This window comes from Peromyscus californicus, unplaced genomic scaffold (genome assembly GCF_007827085.1).
Source record: "Peromyscus californicus insignis strain IS unplaced genomic scaffold, ASM782708v3 Scaffold_17__1_contigs__length_78620276, whole genome shotgun sequence".
NCBI classification, from domain to species: Eukaryota; Metazoa; Chordata; class Mammalia; order Rodentia; family Cricetidae; genus Peromyscus; species Peromyscus californicus.
Genome location: NW_026294469.1, coordinates 77,161,788 through 77,179,427, shown reverse-complemented (window position 1 = coordinate 77,179,427; position 17,640 = coordinate 77,161,788). Strand labels below are relative to the sequence as shown.

At 40.0% G+C, this 17,640-nt stretch overlaps 1 protein-coding gene across 5 annotated transcripts in view; it reads right to left on the bottom strand.

Moving 5' to 3' along the window:
* The window catches only part of Rttn (rotatin), a 182,290-nt gene that overhangs the window by 42,385 nt on the left and 122,265 nt on the right, over positions 1-17,640 (bottom strand). For all 5 annotated transcript variants that reach the window (XR_008219327.1, XR_008219328.1, XM_052742734.1 and 2 more), the window contains 3 exons: positions 13,022-13,211; positions 10,959-11,049; positions 6,376-6,529 (listed from right to left, as the gene is read on the bottom strand). Coding sequence is in view for 3 of the 5 variants with exons in the window: in XM_052742734.1 (XP_052598694.1) it covers positions 6,376-6,529; positions 10,959-11,049; positions 13,022-13,211 (435 nt within the window). In the remaining 2 variants the exon portion in view is untranslated. The remainder of the gene's footprint in view (positions 1-6,375; positions 6,530-10,958; positions 11,050-13,021; positions 13,212-17,640) is intronic.

The window sequence follows — 17,640 nt, the reverse complement described above, 5'->3', positions numbered from 1 at the left end:
ATGGGTTGAAATAAACCCATAGATTTCAGCTAACAGTGACATCTTCAAACCCTTCAGAGATCTACAGAATATGGCATTTGAAATGTTTTAATAACTTAGAAAATTTTACTTTTTGTTATGACTATGAGACATGTTGGCTCCTGGCCGTACAAATCTACTTCAGAGAAAATATGAGCATCGAAGAAATTGCATATGGAGTTAACTTTCATTGTGGCAAAAGTTAGCCACTGGACAACAAAGTATCCTCGAATCAACTGCTGACAACAGGACAAAATGGACAGACAGGACACGAAACAAAAGACTACTGATTCTTGCCAAAACAAGTGTGGTTATGGCTTTGTCAAAAGGCATCTTCTGAGGCCAGGACAATATGGCACCATCCCTGAAGTGGCCTTCGCATTCGGAAAAGGTACAGTGCCCTTTTCTTCGAAGGCAGCTGAACAGGCAGTGGGCCGATGACTTCTGATGTGCAATGGAACAGCAGCTGAAACAGTCTTGAAGAGTAACTAAACTCACACCTCTCAATAGTAGACTGGCATTTTTTTGTATTTTTGTTTTATGATGTCATCTTTTTTTATTATTATTATTTTATTTTATTTTACAATATAATTTAATTCTACATATCAGCCACGGATTCCCTTGTTCTCCCCCCTCCCGGCCCCTCCCCTTCCCCCGAACACACCCCCTATTCTCCCCACCGCACCCCCCATTCCCATTTCCTCCAGGGCAAAGACTCCCCTGAGGATTGAGATCAACCTGGTAGACTCAGTCCAGGCAGGTCCAGTCCCCTCCTCCCAGGCTAAGCCAAGCGTCCCTGCATAAGCCCCAGGTTTCACACAAGCAACTCATGCACTGAGCACAGGACCCGGTCCCACTGCCTGGATGCCTCTCAAACAGAAAAAGCCAATCAACTGTCTCACCTATTCAGAGGGAGTGATCCAGTTGGGGGCCCCTCAGCCATTGGTTCATAGTTCATGTGTTTCCATTCGTTTGGCTATTTGTCCCTGTGCTTTATCCAACCTTGGTCTCAACAATTCTCGCTTGTATAAACCCTCCTCTTTCTCGTCAATTGGACTCCCAGAGCTCTACCTGGGGCCTGGCCGTGGATCTCTGCATCCAGTTCCCTCAGTCACTGGATGGGGTTTCTAGCATGACAATTACGGTGTTTGGCCATCCTATCACCAGAGTAGGTCAGTTCGGGCTGTCTCTCGACCACTGCCAGCAGTCTAATGTGGGGGCATCGTTGTGGATTTCTGTGGGCCTCTCTAGCACTTTGCTTCTTCCTATTTTCATGTGGTCTCAACATCCCTAATTATCAGGGAAATGCAAATCAAAACAACTCTGAGATACCACCTTATGCCTGTCAGAACAGCTAAGATCAAAAACACTGAAGACACCTTATGCTGGAGAGGATGTGGAGCTAGGGGAACTCTCCTCCACTGCTGGTGGGAATGCAAGCTTGTACAACCACTTTGGAAATCAATATGGCGCTTTCTTAGAAAATTGGGAATCAATCTCCCCCAAGACCCAGCTATACCACTCTTTGGCATATACCCAAGGAATGCTCAATCATACCACAAGGGCACTTGCTCAGCTATGTTCATATCAGCATTGTTTGTAATAGCCAGAACCTGGAAACAACCTAGATGCCCTTCAACTGAAGAATGGATAAATAAAATGTGGTACATATACACAATGGAATACTACTCAGCAGAGAAAAACAATGACATCATGAGGTTTGCAGGCAAATGGATGGATCTAGAAAAAATCATCCTGAGTGAGGTAACCCAGACGCAGAAAGACAAACATGGTATGTACTCACTCATAGGAGGATACTAGATGTGGAACAAGCATGACTGGACTGCTACTCACAACACCAGGGAGGCTACCTGGAAAACAGGACCCCAAAAAAGACACGGGGATCGCCCAATGATGGAGAAATGGAAGAGATCTACATGAACAGCCTGGATGTAAGTGGGGGTAATGAAGGGCGAGGGTCGAGAGAGCTTGGGGGAGCGGGAGATCCCAGCTGGATCAAGAACAGAGAGGGAGAACAAGGAATAGGAGACCATGGTAAATGTAGACTGGCATTTAATAGAAGGCGAACAGGATGCTGAGATGAAGCCACACACACACACATAGCAAAGAAGAATAGACAGCTGAATTAAAAAAACATCAACAATTTCCAGAATTTAAAATCCTGAATCATGACATGACACTAGTGGAATTCAGGTGTTTCTGGTACATGGACTGCTCTCACCCAATGTGAGGTTGAACTGTTGACCTTGTGGACATCCTACTTCACAAATGAGTCTGTCAGATATGCTAAGCCTATAGGCTGAAGATGATGCCCCAACACTGCAGAGAAACCTCAGGTGACTGTCCAGGCAGCTGGCTGTTTCTGTCAACTCACATTTTTTTTTTTTTGGAAGCTGCACTTCCTGTTTTTATTTTTTATTAGGTAATATTATTTCCTTCTTGGGTCTCTAAGAGAGTTGAAGATTAGTTAGAATAGAAAGTGAATTAGATACATTTTGGACTTACCAAAATAGGATAGATAATGGAATTATTTTCTCTGAATATGTCAAATACAAATGGACTAGACATTGTTTAGGTATTTATTACTTGTATATATGGTATATAGTTATTGTACTTTTGTATATAGTTTTTCTTATGTTAGTTATAAGCTTTTTCCTTTTTTCTTTTTATTAAAACAGAAAAGGGGAAATATGGTGATATTTTAATTGTACTGAAATGTGATTTTATTTGTATGTTTATAAATGAAGTTGCCTGGGGGTTAGAGCTAATAGCAAGCCATAGCAGAAACTGGGTGGTGGTGGTGCACGCCTTTAATCCCAACTCTTGACAGGCAGAGCTAGGCAGATCTCTGTGTGTTCAAGGATACAGCCAGCATGGAGACACACGCCTTTAATCTCAATACCAACCATAGAAGACCTGGAGGTCTGTACAGACAGGCAGTGATGAGGAGGTCATGTGGTTGGGTTTACAATCAATAAGAAGGCAGAATAGAAAGTCAATAAAAAAGACAAACAAACAGGAAGTAGGTCTCTTGCTGAGGAGGACAAACAGCAGTGAAGGGTAAGGTTTTTAGCTCTTAGCTATTGCTCTGACCTCTTGGGCTTTCATCTTTGCATTGGCTCTGTGTTTCTTATTTAATAAGACAGTTACACCTACCGTGACACATTGCCATCTATCACTAAGGAAAGTCAGGACAGGAACTCAAACAGGCAGGAACTTAGAGGCAGGAGCTGATGCAGAGGCCATGGAGGAGTGCTGCTTACAGGTTTAATCCTCATGGCTTGCTCAGTCTGTTTCCTTATAGTGCCGAGGACCACCTGTCCATGAATGGCACTGCCCACAATGATCTGGGCCCTCTACATCAACCATCAAGCAAGAAAATGCACCATACGCTTGCCCATAGACCAATGTGATGGTACATTCGCTCAATCAATGGTTCTCTTCCCATATGATTCTACCCCGAGTCAAGCATAAAAACCAGCCTGCACAATTATCCAAGTTACTACAATTAACTTCATTTTTTCTTCTGCTTCTTAAAGGTATGTTCCTCAATCCTTCTACAAAGTTACACAAGTCATCCTCTCATTAAAATATGGTCAACAACAATCAGAAATTGTGATACAGTAAATATAAACTACAATTTCAAAACTGCACAGTAGGCACATTATAAAACATGACAGTGTCTATTTCTGTAAAACAAACTTTCCTCTTATTTTCTTTATTCCCTGAAGCATCTCTGTGCAGAGATGAAAAGGACAGCCCAATGTGCTAAGGTCAAGGCAGAAGAGAAAGAAAACTTTCTTTGAAGAGCCAAGCAGAGAATTATTCCACAAAGAAAGCTACACTACAAAGTGGACTGAGCACGGCTGCCTGTGTGGACCCCATGTTAGAGAAGTTGACCTTCCACAGTGAGGATGCTGTCTGTGTAAACGGAAGTTGGACAGCAGTGTCTGTCTATGGAATCTCTCCGGTGACACATTTGCAGTTCTGTCAACATTCATCAAACTTCACTAAAGTAAGCTAGAGACATTGTCGAGGCATTCCTCAGCACCAACGAGGCACTTGGAGAGAGAACCTTTCAAGGATTCAGGTCACAACCAGTCCTAGGGCTCCTCAACTACCATATCACTAAACTCACTAAGAGGTATTTTAGATGTTTGCTCATTGCCAATCACATAAAAATTTAATTCCAAAGATATGCTGTGTACTCACATATTCATGTACTACATGCATATTTGTAGTACCCCTTTAAAAATTCATAAGTACTCTTTTTATTCAATAAAGGCTTAGGAATGGTAAAATATTTAAGTTGGAAGGTAAATTTAAAATGTTATTAACATTTAACTTTATTACCGTACTTACTAAATATTTTAGTTAAATTTGTTTTTGCATATTATAAGGAATTGAATTATATATTTGAATTAACAAATCATATAAATATATAGTATACTTATCGATATAAATATCTAACATACCTGTATATATTAGAAATATATGGAAACAGAAATATAGCCAAAGTTTAATAAAAATCATTCACAAATTAGTTTCTAAGAAAACAATTTAAAAATACTTTCCTTAAGACAGATTTTTTAATGAACATTTACACTTTTGCAAGATACAAGTAAAAAAACTTAGCTGCTAAATGTACCTTCAGATATTATTGATAATTTTGTCTTGCAGTACTTTTTGTAACTAATCATAGGATTAAATATTCTTTATGATAAAATACATAGGAGGAACAATAAAAAATATCTGTAGGGCCACAGTAGTAGTCACACCATCTCTTGTCAGGTGTACTAGATCAAGTGACTCATCATCTTCATCATAGTTTGGTGCACTCAGGTTGCAACACTTTGCACATCTTCATAAACTCAATGTCAGTGTTGGTCAAGTAACAGCCACAAAAACCCTACAGCTTAGCTGTCCCCTGTTGGAGGAGGGGATGAGGGGTAGGTCGGGGGTGGAGGAAAGGTTGGAGGGGGAGGGAGGAGGGATGAGAGAGGGATCTGTGGTTGGTATGTATGCAGACTGTAGCATGTGTTTCAGCTGACAGACAGAAGAGACTTTTGGTCCATTTTTTTTAAGCTTCTCATCTGCCCTAAGTTTCTCCTGGAGCTACTAAAAATCATTCTAATTATAAAACATACCTTCAAAACCTCCCAAAATACTGGGAGAGTTGGTGGGGGGTCATCTGGAGGAGAGTAAGATTTGCTCCCTCAATATTGTTCACTTCTCATCTACACTGTAAAAACAAAACTTAGCTAAAGTCCCTATTGCTGAAGACACCATGTAATTTGGACACAGGACCCAGAGAATCAGAGCTAGATCTGACCTGAAAGCCTCTTCTCTGAAAACACATTTCCTGGTAGCAGAAGGCCCCATTCTAGTTTTCAAAGGTGGGAAGCAAGCAATCGTCCTAACCAGCTAAGGTGCCTATGAACTACCACAGTGACTAGCATGGCACAATAGCCCTAAAGGTACAGTACTGCCATCCATACCTTGGTGGTAACCAACAGGTCTCTAATGGATTTCCTCCACAAGAAGAAAATAATGCCTACTACTGTAACCCTAGCCAACTATCCAAGGCTAGTGAAGTCATGGATCTTGTACGAAAACTTACAGCTGCCAATTTACTAACACAGCACAGTCCCTAACTGCATTCTAATACTTGGCCTTATACTCACAAATAAGTATAGGTCTCACCTCTCTGCAACAAAAAGAAATGTCTCATTGCAACAGATGGAAATCATTACAGAAAACCACATTTGATCAAAATTCAGAGACCAAGAGGTTGTGTGGTGCCCAGTCCCAACTGATACATCTACCATACAACACCTGTCCCTAAGACTCAGGTACCACTGCAGAAGAACAAGGCGGAAAGATTGTAAAAGCCAGAGGAACAAGAAGTTCGCTGTAAGATTTTATCTCCTAGAAATGTCAGAGAAGCTGCAACCATGAAGTCTCATCAACATGACTGCCTAAAGAAGACCTGAAGGACAATACCAACAGACATGCTAGAATGGAAGGGGAAAATCTCATGGGCTTCAACCCTAGACAAAGAACTAAAGTCATATATGGAATATTGATAGTGGGAGAAATAGTCTTCCTCAGGAAAGAACTCCCAAATTGTTTATCCAATACCGAATGGCCTATCCTGAAATCATATACAGATCAATAACATTATACAAACTCAGCAGGTTATGAAAGATAACAGAGGCCATGAATTTGAGAGATAGTGGGGGATGGAGACATGGGAAGAGTTGGAGGGAAGAAAGGGTAGAAAGAAAATGATGTGGCTATATTTTAATTTTTAAAAAAAAATTAATAAAAACTTACCTAATACATCTTTGGTGCACACAATGAGAACTCGGATGACATTAGTGATAAGAGGTTTCAAGAGCTCATCCTGTGTCACAAGGTTAGGATCTACCAACAGACAGGACTGCAGAAGCTGGGACAAAGAGGACAGGTATTCCAAAAGAAAGGAAGCCTATTTACAAAAAGACATAGAATACAATGAATAAGTAGATCTCATGAAAAGCCAATCTCAGTGGCATCATGGTGTTTTACTTTTCTATATGTTGTAAGAAATCATTAAAATACACTTATTAAAGCACTAAAAAGCACTCATATAAATTATGTGCTATAAACTTAACATGCAGTAGCAAAGCATAGTTTCCAATATTAGAAGTATGTCAATAATGGTTACATCAGCACTATCAACTATACCACCAGTAAATAAAGTAGTATTTTCAAAGCTGATTTCAGTATTTCATTTAAAGAAAGTCTTTATATTTTTAAAGTAGGAACCAATATCCTAGAAGAAGCACAGAGGATAATTAAAGCCAAAGTAAACTCATTTGTAAAGAGAAATCTGCTTACAAAAATATCCCTCAAAGTGCAAAAGAATGGAAGAAAATACATCTATCCTAACAGCCTAGCTAATGTTATCAATAAAATTTATTGTTGCTTTTAGTTATCCTTCAGTATAAAAACAATATTCTTAAATGTAAGGGAAAAAATTAAAAAACTATCTCTGGACTTTTCTTAATGCTAATACTATAAGTAATACCTGGTAAATGTTCTTTTCAAACTTCCTCTGGACAGACAGCAGTTAAAGAACAGCAGCAATGTCTTATGTAGTTACTGTTCTTAAGCAGTACATCCTTACAAGGGAATTTTACAGAGCTATGCTGAGGTCAGTTCCTATGTCTTTTCACTCATCTTAGTCTGAGGCTGTGAGAACATAATTAGGAGCTGGGAACTGGTCTCCACTTCTGGAGGTGTGCATGTCTCTATGCTACGCAGCCTCAAACCTTTTAAAAACAATTGCTCTCTTACTTCTTCTATGAGTTTGAAATTCCATTATAGAATATGCTAGCTTATTTTATATTATATAAAAGTATATGTAACTTTATCCTTCGCAAATTCCTTCTACAGATTTTGAAATTTAATTTGCTTATTTCTATAACACTTTTGTTGTTCTTTTATCTTGTTGGAGACAGGGTCTAATGTAGTCTGGGCTATCCTACCACTCACCACGCACTTGAGGTTGACGTTGAACTTCTGATCCTCCTGCCTCCATTTCCCAAGTGCTGGGATTACAGGCATGCACCACAAGACTCAGCTCTGTTAAGTCTCTGTAATCTCTTCATTTTCTGCCCTATTAAAGTTATAGCAAGTCTAACCTCTGGATACTGGAAATATTATTATAATCAAGCCAGTAAGAAACATGAGAGAAAACTGAATTATTTTGTAAATTAACCATTTAAGATTAAATATTGATATAGTTAATTAACTATCTTTTTCTATTTATAACATTCTTAAAAACAAACAAACAAACAAACAAAAAGCAACAAAACCCCAAAACCTGCCAGTCACATACTCCAACACACTCTTGCCTGTAGCTGACTGTAACCCCACTACCAGCATTCTGCACCATGCTCTGCCTGACATCCATGTCTGTTCTCCTTTTCAGCCTTAGGTTTTTTTTTTTTCCTGACCATTCTGTAGCAACCACTCTGTCAGAGTCCAGCCCCGACCTGTCAAAGGGTTCTTGAATGGAGAAGTGAGGAACTGAGAAATAATAGGAAGAAATACAGACACATAGATGAAGAAAGAGAGACACAGGATAGCTTCGGGAGAGCTCTGGGTCAATACCACAAACGCATGGAGTTTATTCATGATGGGCTTTTTATACATTAGCGAGGGGAGGGGGAAAAAGAACTCCTCCTTTCAAGGTTGAGGTATAAAGTACCAACAAGTGTAGACCCTTTAAAACATCTGGTAACCATGCCTTTGGCCAAATCATCCTATTATGCAGCCTTGCTGGGCAAAGCAAGCTCAGACTTTCTGACCTTCAGTAAGGCCTTACTAGGGAACCTCTGTGGGTCCCACACTGCAACCTTGTGACATACCCTTTTTACCCAATGAATGTCACTCCTTCTTTCCATACCATTTGTTACTATCTGGTCCCATACTTCACATTTTATATGTGCTTCTATCTGTCTCTTGCACCTAATCCATAGATTCCTTATGGGCACAGATGTTTGCTTTGTATCAACAGCAACTAGAACAGAATCTGGTAAATGTCAGAGAATTTTCTGAATTCTTGTGCAAACAACAATGTACAAACATCAATTCACATAAGGCAGACAGCACAGTGGATCAGAGTGTGCTCTGGAACCTGCATGGCCAACTTTCCTTGCTCTGCTCAGTACTGTGTGAAATCCCTCAACCTCCACCATTTCCTTTGTAACGTTATAGCACTGATGATATCTCATGTGATTTTTGTGCATGTGTTTACTCAGACATGGATCCAGAAGTGTCTGTCACTGCTCTCATGGTACTACACTGCACACTCAAGACACAACTGCAGACAAGGTCTGCCCTCATTGCTAACTGTGCTTTCTAGCCTCGCTTCCCCTCACAGATTCAGCTCCAGCAATTCTGGACTCCTCGCTGTTTCTTGGACAGACCAACCACACTGTGACCCAGAGACCTTGCTATGCCTGCAGGACCATCTTTTTCACTTCAAACCACATATCATGATTGGGAAGGTTTACCCTGGACACTAAGTACAGGCCCCTGCCTCAGTATCTGGTGTTGTCCCTTGCTTTATCTTTTCTTCTGAAATGCTTGTCATCCTTAGATATACATGGATTTGCTATCTATTCTCTAAATATCAGGGGAAGGTCTTTAACGACGTAAGGGAGATTCTAAACCAGAGAAGGTATTCAGTGAAGATTTTTCAATTGTACCAACAAAAGAGTAAACAGAACATATATCTTGTGAATCAGCTGATTTAATAAAAACACTACACTAGAAAGAACGTGTGCTTCAAAAATGGCATGCAGTGGCCGGGCGGTGGTGGCGCACGCCTTTAATCCCAGCACTCAGGAGGCAGAGCCAGGCGGATCTCTGTGAGTTCGAGGCCAGCCTGGACTACCAAGTGAGTTCCAGGAAAGGTGCAAAGCTACACAGAGAAACCCTGTCTCGAAAAACCAAAAAAAAAAAAAAAAAAAGGCATGCAGGCATGCAGAGTATTTCCAAGATGTTTTAGAGGCCTTCTATGTTCAGAGAATGCAACACAAATAATACTTCACTTTCCACTTTTCATCCCTTACCCACACAAAACAAATGGGATGTTAAATTTGGGCCTTTAAATAAAATTTCTAGTAGCAGCAACTATATTGGAAATTGCTAAGCATATTTTACATACAGAATCTAGGTAAGAACCCCCAAATTTAGTGAAGAGCTGTGAAGAAAAAAATTAAAATTTTTTGTCACCTTGTTTTGAAAATATACATGATGTTTTTAGGGTTTTTTTGTTTGTTTTGTTGAGAACAAGGTCTCACTACACAGCCCTGGCTACCCTGGAAATCACTATGTAGACCATGCTGATCTTGAACTCACAGAGATCCACCTGCCTCTGCCTCCCGAGTGCTGGAAGGTTTAGCTGGACTGTAGTGGTACACACCTTTAATCTCAAAACTCGAAAAGCAGAGGCAGGTAGATCTCTGTGAGTTTGAGGCCCTCCTGGTCTATCGGGTGAGTGAGTTCCAGGATAGCCAGGGCTACACAGAGAAACCCTGTCTTGAAAAACAACAACAACAAAAAGACATGTTAGTCTAACAATTTCAACCTAGGTGAAAATAACAGATATACCAGAGATAGCCTAAAATCATGAGTAAGTGGGATATACCAGTGTAGCTAGAGTTTTCCTGCCTGTCCCACAGTCAGGACAAATCTCTCTCACCTGCCAGTTCCACAGCCGCTCAGACCCGACCAAGTAAACACAGAGACTTAGATTGCTTACAAACTGTATGGCCGTGGCAGGCTTCTTGCTAACTGTTCTTACAGCTTAAATTAATCTATTTCTATAAATCTATACCTTGCCACGTGGCTCGTGGCTTACCGGCATCTTCACATGCTGTTTGTCATCGTGGCGGCTGGCAGTGTCTCTGACTCAGCCTTCCATTTCCCAGCTTTATTCTCCTCCTTGTCCCGCCTATACTTCCTTCCTGGCCACTGGCCAATCAGTGATTTATTTATTGACCAATCAGCAACACACTTGACATACAGATCATCTCACAGCATACCAGTGCCCCTTTATAAAGTGGTACTCAAAGAAATTTGATTAAACACTCATAACTGATTAAACAATGGAGTTAGGAAAAGTATTCACTGTTCTTTTCTTCCATCCCAGTTTCTCTATTAAAGGTAAAATTTTCTCCCATCCCAGTTTCTCTATTAAAGGTAAAATTTTTCATAACCTAGTTCAAAAAGCATGCAATACCACATATATACTAAGAGATTTCCAACTTTTTCTTATGGTTGGATCTCCTTAGAATTTGTTGTTTGGCCCTCCAGGCAAAGAAACCCATGATAAAAATGAGAGGCAGATCCAAGCTCCTTACCTGAGCCTGTGTATGTTCAACAGCAAATGATAAGGGTGGCGGGGTCTTGAGTTCCTGGATGCACATCTCTATGACAGAGGCATCCACAGTACTGTCAAGGATAAAGAATACCCCATCCATAGTTACTATGCTTCTTATTAAAGACAAAACATCACAATTTGAAGTGTGAATATAAACCTGAATATAAATAAAGAGAAATGACTTTTACAAGTAAATAAAATATTTAAGGTTTCCCAGAGTATTTCAGAAAATAGGAGAATGTTGTGTCAGGCAAGTGTGAAAAACAGAGAATTATAAAAGTGAAACTGTCATAGTTAGCATCAGTTGTCAATTTGACATATCTGAACAGAGGCAAAAACAACTGAGGAACTGCCTCCATCTTACTGTCCTGTAGGCATGTCTGTAGAGCATGCTCTTAATTGCTAATTGATGAGAGTGGGCCTAGCCCACTGTGGAAGGTGCTAACCCTGGGCAAGTGCACCTGATGGTTAAGGCAGCTGAACATGCTAGAGCGAACAAGACAGTAAGCAGCACTCCTCCATGGTCTCTGCTTCAGTTCCTGCCTCCAGGTTCCTGCCTCCAGGTTCCTGCCTTAGCTTAGCTCAACTTCTCTTGAAAATGATGGCCTGTAACCTGTAAACCAAATAAGCCCTTTCCTCCTCTAAGTTGCTTTTGGTCAGTGTTTTATAGCAAAAGAAAACATAGGTGTAGACAAAATTCTAAACATTCTTAGTAAATAAGAAACACAGAGCCAAATACAGAGGTAAATAGCCAAAGAGATCAGAGAGTCACGACTATCTTATCTTACCACCTTGCCACCATCGCTTCCCTAGAGAGAGACCTTCTTCCTGTCTGACTTGTGTTTTTATTGCCTTTCTGTTCTGCTTTCTCATTGGCTCTAAGCCCAGCCACATGACCTCCTTGTCACTGCCTGTCTATACAGATCTCCAGGTCTCTATGGTTGGCACTAGGATTAAAGGCTTGTGTCACCACACTTGGCTGTGTCCTTGACCACACAGAGACTGCCTGCCATGTGGTCAGATTAAGAGTGTGTACTACCACCGCCAGACTTTTGCTTAATGGCTATTTGACCTCTGATCTCCAGGCAACTTTATTTATTAACATACAAATAAAATATCACATTTCATCACAAATAAAATATCACCATACCTAGGACAGAAAGGAAGAATTTTATTTTTCAGTTCTTTCTTCATATCCCAGAAAAAAAGAAGGTAGTATGACTTAACAAAGAGAAGAAAGACATTTCTGACAGCACTGTTCAGAAGTAAAAAGAGAGAATGAAAGAGGAATGGACATATGCACGTGGTTAAAAGAAGGTAGACATGCTGGGTTACAGTAGGTGGATGTTAGGAAGAGAGAAGTCACATTCACTATATGCAGGTATATTATAGACACTAATTTTCCTCACACTCATCTCTTTAAGCTGGGGCCAGCAACAACCCTCTAGAGGATAAAGCATGTTCAATACTACAACACTATGCAAGGAATGAACTATAAACTTAGATATGCCTGAACATAATAGCCAAAGTTTTGCCACTATGCTAAAAACATCATCAGACACTCATTAATTTTAGGAAAATGAAAAATTTAAAGAACCAAGTCATTGTTTCCTTAAATTTTACCAGAATAGTTCTGATGAGTTTAGTTTCCCATAACAAAATGCATCCAAATAAAATTCAACAGTGATTTTCAACCTGGGAACATTATTCTGATATGACTGCTAGAGTCAGGAATCTTCAACCTCCTTCATGTCCAATGAAAAATAAGCAGGGGATTATACTACATGCCTTGTCTGTGCTAGAAGGCACATAAGATTTAGAACCATCTCAATTCTTTGAAGAAAAAAGTCTTTTTAATCTAAACAATCAAGCTAAGAAGCCAATAAAGGTACAGAACAAAGGGAGGAAATAACAACAGCAACTGTGAAGACAACTGGCAAGAGTAAAAGCCTGGAACTTAGTGTGTGTAAGAACAAATGAGAATACACTGTCAGGCACACACGGTCTTGTGTTCACTCATCTCTACTCCCATTTATCTCTTACCTACAGAGAAGCTCTATGAGGTGGGCTTGTTGAAAAGCATTTGCAGCTTCTCTAGGAGTAACTGCCAAGAGGTTGTCTAAGAGACTGCAGACCGCTGACAGAAGAGACGGGGTGACAAACATGCACTGCTTGTGTAGGGGGGCAGACAGCGACGAGTCACGAGGGCACACTGGTCTGGTTTCACATTGACCTGTGATTTATAATAGAGCATAAAAATTATTCAATTTATCTGGTGGTTATTAACAAAATTTACAACTTCTCATAACACAGGAAAGTTCCTAAAGAAACAGAGGTAGGTGGTTGGTTAATTCTCATAACTGCATGGCTCAGCTTAACCTTGGAGCTAGGGAAATTGACTGCTTCTCTTCCTAACCCCCATCCCCCGTGAGTGTACATGTGTACACACAGAAGGACTCAACATGAAATCACTCATGTGCACATGCACACATACACGAATACATGTGTATGTCCTGGGAAAGAGTAATATGAGCCAAGGCTAGAACACAGCCTTTTTTTCCCCCTGAAATTCTAGGGGCCAGAATGTTCCCAATTTCCAAAGACTTTTGGGTTTTAGAAAAGCACTAGGGTACAGTTGACTGTACATCCTTCAACACCTCCAATGGGAGCGTAGACATTCTTTGAACTACTTCTGTAGAGAAGCAAGCACAGTCATAACAGGGTGAATCAAGAAGTGAACAGGACTGTAAAGCAGCATCAGTCATTGGGTGTGGGCCAGTAGACACCTGTTGATTTCTCAGAAAATCTGATTGACAGAACTGTGGATTTTTACTAACTGAATCAAATGTGCCTCAACACCTTTTCTTATTACTTTCAGTCCTTGTTTATTCTTTTGAGAAAACATTTTGAATTAATTCCCACTGAAGAAAAAGCAAGAGTATAAGGAATTTTGAACTAAATATTTTACTTATCTACCTACCTGCCCTAGAACCTTTTATTTTATAAATTGTTTGTAATTCACAGATACATGCTTCCTTAATAACTTCTGAAGATGGAGTCATAGTCTTTAATTACTATAGCACCATTAGTAAAGTCAGGGAATTAACACAGACACTGTCTAATATCTAACTACAGCCCTTTTCTAAATCTTGTCAATCATTCCACAAATGTTCTGAAGAGCAAAAGAAAAAAAGTAACCTATTTGAAATCCCGTTTTGCATTTAGTTAACATGTTTCTGCTTTCTAAATTGGTAGAGTTCCTTGGCCCTGCTCTCTTTCCTGACCAAGACAATTTTATGGAGAATCTTTCTGAAGTTTCTTCACAATCAGATTCTCTGTACATCTTATCATGGGATATGACTTCTATTTCCCACTACTGGAGATACGAGCTTTGACTGTTTAACTAAACAGTACTACAGTTAGAACGAGTGTCTTGCACAGGATCCTGTTGCGAGGCACCAAACCCAATTGACGGCATGACGTTCAGAGGTTCTGGAAACTTTGGGAGGCAGGACCTACTTAAGGGGAGCAGGTCACTAGGACAAGGGGTGAGGGAGGTTCCTGGAGATATCTTGTCAATGGCCCCTTCCTGTTTCCCTCTCTACTGTCTGTCATGATGTGAATAGCTCCTGCCACTCAGTCCACTCCAATGTGCTGATGGAGTCCTGTGGGCTGAAACCTCTGAACTTCCTCTGTTTACACTGTTCTTTCAAAGAATTTGCTTGAAATGGCATAAACATTACTGAGACAGGTAGTGTCTAATAGGTTCCTCAACTGTAAAATATATTTTCCTTTATGCTAAAATGGCTACCAAATGGTAATTCTCCAATGAAAGCATTTTTTATTTTAGTTGACTTTCTAGCAGATGAAAGAGTACTTCCTTCTGATCACTTACTTATTTTAGTATAATTCAAACATTCTTAATCTGTATAGCATATTTATTTTGCTTGAATTATCCTAGGAACATTCTTTTCTATAGCAATCCTATATCTTTTCCCATGTATCCAATTAACCTCTGTTGCTCCAGGTTCAAGTTATTCTTTGCACATCCCATGCCCTGAAATCAAGCATTTGTTCCAGAGAGTTCTGATAGTATGGAGGGGAGAATGAGATTCAGAACCAAAGATCTGAGTACTAAGTATATATATATAAATTTCTATTGATATGCCATTGTTTTGAGACTGGAAATGTGTCCACTTATATCACTTATATGTATGTGCATGTGTATATGTATGTATGTATATGCACATACACATGGATCAATGAATCAACAAAATAATTCATACTGACAGCTCCAATTCTAATATAAATTTACAGGGTCCATTGAACACCTTTAGTCATTAAATATTTCATCATGGCCGGGCGGTGGTGGTGCACGCCTTTAATCCCAGCACTCGGGAGGCAGAGCCAGGTGGATCTCTGTGAGTTCGAGGCCAGCCTGGGCTACCAAGCGAGTCCCAGGAAAGGCGCAAAGCTACACAGAGAAACCCTGTCTCGAAAAACGAAAAAAAAAAAAAATTAAAAAAAAAAAATTAAATATTTCATCACATACACACACAAAAAAAAACCCCTTACACACACACACACACAAAACCCCTTTCATCGTCCATTGTCTACTTGCTCCTTTGCTCAGTCATATATATATATATATGAAAAAGTTTTAGGATTGCTAGTTGCAAAAGGTAAAGTAGCATCATGACTTGAATGCCTGCCTGCAGTTTTCTCTGCCATTAAACCTGAGGGTGAAAGTCTATGAATTACTAGAACAAGTTGCTTATATTCTGTTGTAGCCCACTAGGTTTCCTAGTGGCTGTACCCAGCAGGGCTGCATTAAGAGGTTGACTGGACCACAGGCCTGGGTACCAGGTGACTGTAACTAGCAAGGGAGAGGTCTTTCCTCGACCTCTTGGCATTGTTATAAATAGACCTTTGAAATAAAGTTCTGGGCTGGTGGATAAAGATCCAGGCCCACCCAAGTCTATCCTGTGTTTTCTCTCTGTTACTCTCCTCTCTATTTCTAACTAAGTCTCTTATCCCTCATTCCTCAAGAGTTCCTGGGGTAAATAAGTGTGGGGGCTGGTCCTCCACAGTATTCCACATTACTTTCACATTTTGCCAGTTTAAGTTTTCTTTTCTTTCTCTTACACGGTTATAAGAACCTGACTAAGCTTAGCCGTATGTGCGGAGTGACTATGCCCACTGTTGTGCCCTTTCACCTCGCTCTTACCCTCGTGTATTTCTTCCCTGACACCCACCCACTCCAACAACTGAGCTTCCTGCTTTCTTTTGTAACAAATGGGGACACACATGTATTTTTTATTATTTTATTGCTTTCATGTGTATGTTTGTTTTCTCCAAGTGTATGATTATGCACCATATGCATGCCTGGTGCCTGCAGATGCCAGAGGAGGGTGTCAGAACCCATGGCACTAGAGTTACAGATGATTGTGAGCTGCCATTTGGGTGCTGGAAATTAAATCCAGGTCCTCTGGAAGAGCAACCAGTACTCTTAACCACTGAGCCAAGTCTCAAAACATAGAAATCTACTATATACTCTAAGGATATATTTTTAGTGTATTTTGTGTGTGTGATGTCTGTGTGGGAATGCCCAAGTATACACATGTGGAGGTCAGAGTTGAAATTGGGTGTTCCCCTTTATTGTTTTCCTTTATTGTTTATGTACTGAGAGTCTCTCTCTCTCTCTCTCTCTCTCTCTCTCTCTCTCTCTCTCTCTCTCTCTCTCTCTCTCTCTCTCTCTCTCTCTGAACATGAACCTCAGCAACATATGGCTGCTCCATGAACCCGGTTTTATCTGCCTGCTTCTGCCCCCCCACCCCCACAATGGCCTGAAAAGTGTGTGTCGCAACAGCCAACACTTCACACGGGTACTAGAGGACTGCACAGCAGGCACTCTGCCCACTGAACCATCCCCCTAACCCAGTCGGATGCTTTTTTACTTATCAATATTTTGGTGGGGATTTACTATGTACCAATTTGAAGATATCTTCCTTGTTTTTTAATAGCTGAATAGTTCATTACATGGATATTAATTTGAAGCCACCCCCATTTATGGGAATCTGGGTGTTTGATATATTTTCTAATTGCAAATAATATTTCATTAAATAATCATGTGCATATGTATTTTCATACTTTTAGCGATGAGTCATGTGAAAATTCCTACCTATATGATAAATTTATAGATTCATTAGATACTGCCAAGTTCCCTTCCAAAAATGTTACACTAATTGTATTCTCTCTTTCAATTTATAGAAGTGTTGTTTTCCACAGCCTGGCCAAGAGGATGCACTGCCAGCACTTTTTAACGTTGGTGATTTAATTTAACAGCTAAGAAAGATGGTGTAGCATTAATTTGCAATTATCTGGTAATATGGGACCCTCATATCTTTTGTGAGTGTCTGCCTCATGTTTCTGTTCACTTTTACATGGTGCTAGTTCTCTTCCTTCTGAAGAACTGAGAACACTTTACATGCTTACAACGCAGCTTTCTTTGTAAGTTATGTTACAAATAGTTCCACTGGTTTGTCAAGGAATTTCTTCACTTTATGGTATTTTCTGCCATATAAGTTGTTGTTTTTTAATTATTATTACTAAACATAAAATGTGTTCCTTTTATTGATTTTTGATGTTGAAGCAAAATTGGA